Consider the following 10953-nt stretch of genomic DNA (forward strand, 5'->3'; position numbering starts at 1 on the left):
GAGTGCAGAGAGACTGATTCCAACATTGCAGTTTATTTCATCAGCGGATGGCTATCGATGAAAGGTGGAAGTGTCTCACTCTGGAAGCCCCGATTCCCCTCTCTTGACTAGGCAGGACACCTAGACAGGGATAAGAAGGGAGCTCATGGACACATGGTTCAGGTATTGATTCAGATGAGTCAATCTGGGCATCGCATGCAAGTTTAGAAGCCCCTGGGATGCAGTGGGATTCAGATCCCTCCCGTGAACCCCACAAACACACAGGAGGTGGGATTCCCCTTGCCAAAACTGAAGCGAACACAACAGAGCTGCCTGCGTGTGAGCTCCTTGTCTAAGCTCCAGTTATAATCCCTGGAGATGGAGTATGAGAGTCAGTTGCTCGCACACAAAAACCTGGTGACAGCTGAAGGGACAGAGGTGGTCCCAGGCATGTGCCAGTGTCTGCTTGCTCTGATGTAGCCACTGAGAGACCTGCATCCTTCTAGAGCATCAGGTGGGGGCCAGGTGGGGAATTTCCTTGGCCATCTGAAATGACAAATGACAAACTGCCTTTAGGGAAAGTCCATCCCATCTACATCCATGTGTACTGCATAAATGGGAGGCACATCACACCAACGTCTCTGCTCTAGTCCCTGCACTCTCAAACCCTTCTAGCTCTCCTCCTCCCGAACCTCTTCTCACCCCACCACATGACATGAACAGGGACTAGGCTAATGATGACCTCAGGGTGGCTGGATCACAGGCTGCCCAGGCACAGGGACTTCTTCACTGGCACATTGTCCTGCCTGGAGATGGATTCACTTCTTTCACAGGCTCCATGGTGCTAAAAATCAGCTTAGGCAGCAATCCCCTCTCCTGCCATTTTGACGCAACTCATCTCTTTTTCTCCCTGGCCTTGGGCATGGCAGGGTTTACTCTCTCAGTGGGAACCTCCTTTCACCATTACAGAGGAGCGCAATGCCTAGTGCAGGACAACGATATGGTTAGGTAAATCATTTCTGACCCACCTGACTGATTGCCTTCTGTGAATAAAAGGCCTGCACTTGTGGAGGAGAAGAGAGTAGTGGATGTCCAGTAGACATCCAGATGGGCAGAAAGTTGGTTGGATGATCAAGCTCAGAGGGTTTTCATGAATGGGTCATGCTTGACCAGGAAGCCAGGGAAAGGTGGGGTATGCAGGGGTCTACCCCTCATCCTGTCCTCTTTGAAAGGCTCCTCAGCAGGGCAGAACAACACGTGCATCAGGACAGGCAGAGACCTGACCGGAAGAGGAGTGACCCCAAGGAGAAGGCCCTGGACGCTACGAGGGGTGCCGTATGAGCCAGTGGTGCATGCTCACCACAAATGAGGCCAGCTGCATACAGGACTGCATTAGGAAGAGCATGGCCACCCAGGCAAGGGCAGTTCTTATCCCCCTCCACTCAGCACTGCTTTGGCCACATGTCTGGAACAGTGTGTCCCAGTGTGGGCTGCCCAGTGCTGGAGAAATGGGGAGCAACTGGAGAGGGTCCAGAGGAGGTCTGCCCAGATGGCGTTGGGGGACTGAAGCACATGGCCTGTATGGAGGGCTTCTAACTAAGTTTGGGCTTCTTTAGCCTGCTGAAGCGGAGGCTAAGGCAAATACAGAAGATGCCTGTGACTGCCTGTGACAGGGTGGTTTCAGAGATGATGGAGCTTTTCTTGGTAGCAGGAAGCAGCATGAGAAGGGGAAAGAGCCACAAAGAGCATCTTGAGAGGTTCAGACTGCACTTCACGTAACAAGAATGTCACTCATAGGGTAGTGCTGTGGTGCAGCAGGACACCCAGAGGGACTCCGTGATCAGCCTCTTGCCTTTTGTTTCAAGGAACAGCCAGCAAGGACAGCGGGACATCAGTAAAGGTGGGGAGATCCTTCAGTGAGAGCAAGGTGGGGAAGCACGTTGGTTTTCTACAGGCTGCAGGGAAACAGGTGCAGCTTTGGGTCAGCGTAGGACAGTCTGTGGTGGAGATGACAGAGGGCAATAGCAAGGCTGAAACCCTCCGAAAGAACTGAGGTCTTTGTCCCATTTGCTATGGCTAGTGTCTCTGCCACAGAGGCCTATGAAAAGATGACGTTTCCTTACAGCACTGTGGCCTTGCTGCCTCCTCACCTCCACGGAGCCCAGGAGGTGCTGTATCGTTGTCCTGCACTAGGCACTGTGCTCCCACCCACCCTGACACTGCCCCCAGGAAGATACCTGAGTAAAGTGCGAGGACAGGATCTCCCCACGCAGGGGCTGGCTGTGGGTCTTGGCCATTCTGCTTGATAACACACAGCAAGGTTGTCTTGGCATCACAGCCACCCTCACATTGCTTTTGCCTACCTGCAATCAGGGCCTACAACTTTCTGCTCTAATCAGCCCCTGGGGAGACTTTGTTCACAACGGCCCTCAGTGGGACCCATTAACGCTCCAAGAAACTTGGGGATTTGCTTCTGACGTAAACTTCTTGAGAGGTTGCTTCAGTCTCCTCTCAGCATCTGAGGTTCATGGACTCAGCACCAAATACACCCGAGGGGTCATTAAGATGCAAAAAGCCCCTAAGGAGCCATGCCTCTCCCCATAATTTTCTTCAGCTCTTCAATTCTTGTGCTGTGGCTAATTGGAGAGGTTTCAGGAGTGTATTTACAAGAGGAAGATTTCAATGAGCATCTGAAAAAAAAAAAAAAAGGATTTCTGCTTTTAAAGGTTTCCTTATCTTTCAGCTTACAACCTAGAGTGATATCCACCTTCTCCAACTGATATTGATCCAGAGTGTCTCCTAATGAAGTCGGGACAGGTAGGAAAAGCACCATCCTGGAGGTCAGACAGCCATGGAAAATATTCCTCCCCTCCTCCCCAGCCCTGCCACTTCCCCCATCAGCCACTGGGGACTTAGATCACTCTTGTTCAAATCTAACCTTTTTCCACTCAAGGCTGTAGCCGAATGTTACAGTTCATGTGCACCAATTCCCACCTGCTTTCCTTAGACAACTAGCTGCAAACAGGCACACAAGGATTTGTCTTAATTGCGATCAAACACAAATAAACTTGATCCAGTGTCGTAAGAAATAAAAGACACTCCTCAACTGTATGTCAAGTCCAAGTTGCCTCCAGTGAGATGCACAGTCTACAAGGAAGAACCTTCCTTGAAATAGATAGGAAAGGCTGGATAGACGCACAGTGAAGGAGTTGATTGAAGACACAAACTGCTGAATTATGAGGCAAGTTTTAGACCTCCTGAAGCTTAAAGCAGCAACTGGAGAGTTGAGAGGTCTCTGAATGATAAAGAGTAAGGGGAGGAGACAAACAGGGAAACAAGGGAAAGTGCATATGTCCAGATACTGTGACACAGAGTTGACTCTAGAAATGATCAATTTAATCAGGACGTGTCGAAATATGTGAGAGACTATTGAGATTACATCCACAGCATAACAGACAGAGCACTGGTAACACATGTTAAGGGGCAGATCAACATTTTTTCTCCTGAGATTCATGCCCTTCCTCAAAATTTCCATTACATCATTGTGGGAAAACAGTGACATTTTATCAACATTAATCAGTCCTTTCAGCTGATGAAACTGTCCTCACATTTTTTTTTAACGTTGAAAACAGTTCTTCACCTTTCCAGGCAGAACTCAAGTGTCTAATCGTAAACAGCACTTGGAGAGGCCCCAGTGTCCATGAGGCACCTGCCTGGGCCTGGCAGCTCTCACAGGGGACCTGCAGGAGATCAGAGCCCCTCAGAGCTTCAGAGGGAGGCTGGGCAGAGGGGACCAGGGCACCTGCAATGGCACCAGCCACACATGACCCTGTGACTGCATCCCACCCCAGTTCTGAAAACCACTTTCCTTTTCACACAAAAACATAACGCAGAATTGCCCCAGAACACTAGTCTACTAAAACAGAAAAAATCAAGTGAGATAATGATAACAAAAAAATGAAAAGCTGCAAAGTATGACAAAGCATTTCTTTGCTTTCAGTCTTTGTCTTAATTTCTTTCTTGTTTCAGTTTTAATGTCATTTTCTAAACTTTTCTGTTATAATCAGGCCTACACCACTAAACAGGATATTGTTGTGTCTCGCACAGAACCCAGGGCTCAGAAGACCACCCCCTGCCCAGGGCTGTCCGTGCTACCCCTCACTCTTTGCACAGAGCATGTTGCACTCTGAGGTGTCAGGCTCTCTCAGATGGTGAGGAAAACAGGGTGACCAGCTTCATCTATTTTTGGGTGAACAAATTTGCACAAATCTCAACATACCCGTTTTAAGGCAGTGTTTCAAAGGACTCTCTAAAATATCTTCAATGCAATAATTGACAAAAAAAAAATCCTCATTTCCAAAACTTCACACAGTTTTTACCATTGACAAATATTTATTTCTTTCTTATTCATTGGCAGCACCATGTTCATCCACTACAGGAATTAGTCTGTCTATGCGAGCGTAAACATATATAGACAGAGATACATTATTCATCAAAATACATTTCCTGGCAATCCTCTGCATGGAGAAACTTTGTTCTGAGGAACTACTTTATTGAAATGGACATGTTTCAGATCTCTTCTTCTGCCTCTCTCTCCTTTCTGCTTCCTCGGCCTCTTCTCTCTTTACAGAGCTCTCCAGGGAACGGTTCTCTGAATGACAGCACTTGGGGTGGGGGAGACCTCTGGATGTCATCTAGCCCCAACCACCCTGGTCAATGCAGAGGGAACTAGATGAGGTTGCCCAGGGGCTTCCCCCAGTTATGCATTGGCCACAAGGGTGCTGAGAGTGCGCTCCATCCACTGTGCAGGCAATACATAAAGATGTTAAACAGTCCTGCCGCACGTGTTGATCACTGAGGGATGCTGCTAGTAACCAGCTGCCACTTGGAACTTGTACCACTGATCACAGTGTTTCAGCCTGATGGTCCATCCAATCTTCCACCTGCCTTATGGTCCATTGATCCAGGGCAGGTCTCAACAATTTGCCTCTAAGGAGAATATGAGGGACTGTGTGAAAGGCCTTGCTAAAGGGAAGGTTCACAAAATCCCCTGCTTTCCCTTTGTGCACAAAGCCATTCATCTGATGACGGATGGCAATCAGATTGGTCAGGCATGGTTTCCATTTCCCTTTGGTCAACTCATGTTGCCTCTTCCAGGCTTTGTCCTTCATATGCTTGGAGATGGTTTCCAGGAGGATTTGCTCCATCACCTTCCCAGGGACTGAGATGAAGAGGAGCAGCCTGTCGTTGCCCATCTCCTCCCTCTTGCCCTTCTGGAAAATGGGTGCAATATCTGCCTTTTCCCAGTCATCAGGAACCTCCCTGATTACCTTGACCTTTAAAAGATGATCAACAGCAGCATTGCAATGACTCCAGCCACCTCTCCCTGCACCCTGGGGTGCCTCCTGTATGGTCCCATGGACTTGTGTGTGCCCGCTGGGCAAAAGTCCTCCCCAGATGCATCTTCCTCTACCATGGGTGAGGCTTTGCTAACACAGATGCTGCCAAAGGACTTGTGGGCCAGGGAGACCTGGCAGTAGACAATACCAGTAAAAGACAAGGTGAAAGAGGCAATGAGCTCCTCAGCCTTTCCCCCGTCTTTGTCACTACATCCCCTGCCCCACTGTGCAGGGAGACCACATATTCCTTCTCTGCCTGCCTTGTGCTGCCCATGTACTTACAGAAGCCCTTCTGGTTGCCCTCCTCATCTCTTGCTAGCTCCACCTCCAGCTCCAGTTGAGCTTTGGCTTACCACCACAGTGGCACCAGACCCGCAGGCATGCCTGCCTTCTTGATGCCTTGTTGGGGCCTCCAGGACCAGGCAGGAGGTGTGCGGGGAACTGAGTGGTGTCTGAAGCCTGCAGCCCTGGCCACTCAGCAGGGGTGGTGGGACCCTGCTCCTCTAGATGAGACTTGGCTCTCCTGCATTTCCCCAGGGTGAAGCCTGTGTCCCCTCTGGCTGGGAATACAGCCCGGCAGGGAGGGTCAGCACGGGAAACATGATCTCTGTTCCGGGGTGTGAAGAGAGAGGGGAGGGCAGAGGGGGATCTGCTCATGTCTCAGGCACTGATTCCCTCCCTGCAGCCAGTACAGCCCTGCTGATGCCCTGTAACCCATGAACCCAGGAGATGGGACACCTATCTGCTCTGGCTCTAAAGATTTCTCAGCCCTTCAGACCCAGGATGCAAAGCACCAGTGTGGGGACACCTCAGCAGTCGAAGGGGCTGAATGCCTGGCGTGTTCCTGAGAACTTTTCTGCAGTCTCCCAGCACTGGTTTGACTCCTGTTGCCCATGGAGCAGAGACTCCTTTGGAGGATGAACTCACTCATTGCGTAACTGTGAGGTCAGGCTTGACCAGGGAGTGCAAATGCCAGCAAGGCCTCAACTCCACAACAGTGTCCCCTTCCCAAGACTCTACTTTCCAGCCCCTTCCTCCTAGAGGATTTAGGTTGGGAGGGACTGCTGGAGATCCCCAGGAGCATGATCAGCTCTGGGCAGGGCTAACTTTACAGTCAGATCAGGTTAGTAAGTGCCTTCTCCAGGAGAGTTTTTAAAGATCTCCTGGCCCCTGCCCCAGTGCTGCTCAGCTACCATGGCTGTTTCTTTATTTTTTCCTTAAATTCATTTGAAATTTCCCTTACTGCATCTTCTCCTTGTTGTCTCTTGCACTTTCCTCCCCTTGGCCCCCAGTCAGACCATCCCATCTACTTTGACCGAGGACAATCACAGCCTCACCTCCATGTACAGCCATACTGAGATCTCCTGGGAACACACAGGCAGGCTGTGGTGGCCAGCTGCAAGTAGAGCTATGTGCTGCAGGTCCCTATGTGGTCTCAGAGGAGAGCGTATGGAGACAGAACACGGCCCAGGGCAGAGCCTGTGGGCTGACACAAGGGCAGAGCTGGGGTCAGCAGGGGGTTGAGAATAGACCTCCAGCAGCTCCTCTCTACACCTGAACAGGGAGTGACGCACCCGGAGGTGCTCCTGAGAGATAATGGTGACACAGGAGAGTTGACACCATGAGCTGTCATGCTGGGCACTAACCACCTGTCCTGGATCTGGAAGTCCTAGCAGGCAGTGCCAGTGGCTGCAGCCCCTGAGAGACCTCCGACCCTGCTAGCAGCAGTGAGTCCCCTCCATGACCGTTGAGAGCTTCCTGGAATGTCATGATTCCCATCTGCACCCCATCCCTGCACCAGCCCAGCCCTGCTGCCCTGCACGTAGCCCCACTGCCCCACTGTACAGGCACTGCACAGGACAGAGTGTGTTCTAGGGTGGGGAAATCTGTCCCCAGAATGGATCCCATGACAGACCTCAGTGCCCCATCCCCTGAAGGGCCTGCTGTTCAGCAGCCTCCCACCAGTCCACAGCCCCTGCCCAGCCCTGCTCCTGTCCCTCTGGTGTTAACAGAAGGCCATGCTCTGGGGTCTGCTGAGGTCTGAGCCCGCAGAGAGCCCAGGCAGGGCTGGACATTCCCCCCACCCAGGTCCTGAGCCTAGCAGGCAGATAGAGCTGGTCACATTCCAAGATCACCCCTCACCAGAACCATGGGGAATGGCCAGTGCTGGAAACGGCTGGTACGAGGGGCTGGGTCTGGGAGGAGTTTCCTGGGGTAGTTTCTCCTCTCTGTTCATGCAACAAGCTGGGTTGGATGTTTGTTCTGACAGACCCTGTATGAGGGGTCCCCCCATGGGAGGAGGATGGTCCACAGGCCCAGTAGATGACCCCAGGACCTCCTCTGCATGCTCCCTGGCAGCCCTGCAGAGGACCCAGCAGAGGGCTCGTCATCCCTGGGCTCACAGCTGGATGCCCAGTCCTCCAGCTGGACATGGAGCCTTGTCTGGGGGTGACATTTGGGGTATGGACCAGCACACAGGGTGTCTGAAGACATACATTTTGTCTGAAGGAAATGTGCTGGGGACAGGGCCTGAGGGACAGCAGCCAACTGATATGGCTCCTGGGTGCTGCTTCCTTCAATGCAAGCTCCCATGAGGGCTCCCAGCCTTCTTTTTGGTGCCACCCGTCAGGAGGAATGATGGCACAAGGAGCTGGGAGGGTGGGGAGCGTTAATCCTTCTTCAGGCACTTCCCAGGCCATGTGGAGGGACAGCAGAGCAAGGACTTCTGGCTCTGCACTGGGAGCTCACTTCAGTGTGCCCACACTCGGAACATTGTCTTGCATTAAAGGTCAGCAATTTCAAGCCCAGTTCCACTTCCTTCTCATCTCTCCCAATCCCTCCTCTGATCTCATTGGCCATTCCCACTCCCCCTCCCCTCTTCTGCCGCAGGGCCCTGAGCTGATAGTGCTGCTCTGCAGAGTGTGCGGGCTGTGGGGCCACAGGGTCACAGGGTCACTCTGCACTGGCCATGCTGGTCAGGGTGGGAAGCAGACCCGACCAAATGGGGATCACGGCCTCTAATCCCTCCAGGGACTGTGGATGTGGCAGCTGCTTGGAGGGACTATGGAGCATTTCCAAGGGTACTAGTTGAGTCCAGGTGCGCCTCTACATCTTGCCCCTGGTATCACACTAATGACATGAATTGCTCTCCAGTCTCCCTTCCCCATGACAGATGGGTCCCCACTGCCTCTGCTGGGATGACAGACTCCTTCTTTGCCCACAAATCCCTGGGTTTAGCACCTTACCCTTAGGTGACTCCACCTTGGAGGACCTCTCCCTTTGTGAGGCTCCACTCAGTGCCCACCCCAGGCACACACTGTCCCGGGAGATTCCCGGAGCTCTCCTGGCACCTCCAGATTCTCCTCCAGAAGGACGGGCATCTGACACTGTGCTTTAACATGTGGAAAGGCTCTGGGTGTGTACATCACCATTGACAATTCGTCATCTCCACTGTTACTGGACAGCAATGGGCAAGTCCTAAATCCAGCCCTTGGTCTCTAAGAGATCATTATATGATTAGTGGATTTTTGCTTCTAAATCCATGGACAACCCTGCCCAGCAGGCCCTTTTGACATGCAATTCCTTAGGCCTCTTCTTGACACCAGCTTGGGAAGAAAAGCCCAGCCTTCAGGCACTGCACTGGGTAGAACTTACTTTATTACAGAGATACTGTGTGGAGTCAGCTCTGATGCAGCGTTGGACACAATTTTATGTGGGTACCAGGTGAGACAGAGCAGTCTCACTAAAAGTGGAATGAATCCAAGCATTTGTGTAGCAACATGATAACAAATAATAATAATAATAATAGTAATAATAATAATAGTAAAAATAAAGTGAACAAACACAGGTCAGGGCTGGTTGGGATACACTGGGATTCAATTGTGGAGAGCAAAGGCAATGTTACCACTGCTGAAAAATGCCCATGAGATCACTTTCCTCAGGGCATCTTTGAGCTCCTTGTTCCTCATGCTGTAGATGAGGGGGTTCACTGTTGGAGGCACCACCGCATACAGAACAGCCACCACCAGATCCAGAGCTGGGGAGGAGAGGGAGGGGGGCTTCAGGTGGGCAAACAGGACAGTGCTGACACACAGGGAGACCACGGCCAGGTGAGGGAGGCACATGGAAAAGGCTTTGTGTCGTCCCTGCTCAGAGGGGATCCTCAGCACAGCAGAGAAGATCTGCACGTAGGACAGCACAATGAAAATGAAACACCCAAAGAATAAACAGACACTAAACACAATAAGCCCAACTTCTCTAAGGTAGGAGTCCGAGCAGGAGAGCCTGAGGATCTGGGGAAGTTCACAGAAGAACTGGTCCACGACATTTCGTCGGCAGAGTGGTACGGAAAATATGTTTCCAATGTGCAGCAGCGCATTGAGAAAACAACTGGCCCAAGCAGCTGCTGCCATTTTGACACAAGCTCTGCCACCCATGATGGTCCCATAGTGCAGTGGTCTACAGATGGCAACAAAGCGGTCATAAGCCATGACTGTGAGAAGAGAAAACTCTCCTGTAAATAAAAAGATAACCAGGAAGAGCTGGGCAGCACATCCCAAGTAGGAAATGGCCCTGGTGTTCCACAGAGAATTGGCCATGGATTTGGGGACAGTGGTGGAGATGGAGCCAAGGTCAAGGATGGAGAGGTTGAGGAGGAAGAAGTACATGGGGGTGTGGAGGCGGTGGTCGCAGGCTACGGCTGTGATGATGAGGCCATTGCCCAGGAGGGCAGCCAGGTAGATGCCCAGGAAGAGCGAGAAGTGCAAGAGCTGCAGCTCCCGTGTGTCTGCAAATGCCAGGAGGAGGAACTCGTTGAGGGAGCTGCTGTTGGACATTCTGCTATCTCTGGGCATGGGGGACTGTCCAAAGAAGAAAAGACATTGAGAGGTTAGGAGAGTCTTTTCAAGTAAAAAATCCCCCAAATGTTCCAGTTCTCATGCAACCCCCCACACTGTCTCTCTCTTTGCGGAGAGGATCTGTGCACAGCTCCCTTGCTTGAGCTCCACTTTGCACTGGCAGAGTGCGTTATGAGGAGCAGGGACTTCTGCCTATGAGCTCCAGAGGAGTCAGTCCAGCTGTACAGTGGTGGGATACATGGGAATGGGGGTGACTAGCTCGGACAGTCACAGTTCCTCTCAGCTGAAATCCACTGGGCATGTGGAAGGGTTTTTCAGCATCTGCACCACCACTTCTAAAGAATGAGGGTTGAGGAACTGAGTTCATGGGATTTTTTAACAGTGTTTATTTTCTTTGAGATGCCCCTGTCACCCCTGGGGAGTGATCCTCAAAGGCAGCAATTCTCAGCATTTCTACTGTGAATCCTGAGAAAAATGGATTCCCTGTCGCTTGGTGCAGAGTGAGGACAGCTTGTTTATTAGCCTTGTTCCCAGCTGTCCTTTGCTCGCACCTCTTGGAGCTGGGGGATGATCACTCTCATATGGTGCCCTAAAAAGAAACCAGCAACTGCTGAGAGCAGACGAGTGCAGTTTCAAAGTGCAGATCTCCAAATTTCTCACCCTTTCTCCAGGCACCTGAGGGAGGACTCCACACTCCCCTTCTCGGCAAGAACACACAG

At 51.5% G+C, this 10953-nt stretch overlaps 1 protein-coding gene across 1 annotated transcript; it reads right to left on the reverse strand.

Annotated features, from left to right (window-relative positions):
- Positions 1-3414: 3414 nt before the first annotated feature.
- LOC136996050 (olfactory receptor 14A16-like) lies at positions 3415-10213 on the reverse strand. The gene is made up of 2 exons (XM_067317046.1): positions 9286-10213; positions 3415-3482 (listed from the first exon to the last, which is right to left on the reverse strand). Exons 1-2 carry the CDS (start codon positions 10211-10213, stop codon positions 3415-3417), a joined length of 996 nt encoding a protein of 331 aa, XP_067173147.1.
- Positions 10214-10953: the final 740 nt, after the last annotated feature.

Source organism: Apteryx mantelli, unplaced genomic scaffold (assembly GCF_036417845.1).
Source record: "Apteryx mantelli isolate bAptMan1 unplaced genomic scaffold, bAptMan1.hap1 HAP1_SCAFFOLD_20, whole genome shotgun sequence".
NCBI classification, from domain to species: Eukaryota; Metazoa; Chordata; class Aves; order Apterygiformes; family Apterygidae; genus Apteryx; species Apteryx mantelli.

Coding starts and splice junctions, on each gene's coding strand:
- LOC136996050 (XM_067317046.1), bottom strand. CDS start 10,213: ATGTCCAACAGCAGCTCCCTCAACGAGTTCCTCCTCCTGGCATTTGCA. Junction 3,483..9,285: donor CTCATGGGCATTTTTCAGCA/GTGGTAACATTG, acceptor CATGAATCTCAG/GAGAAAAAATGTTGATCTGC.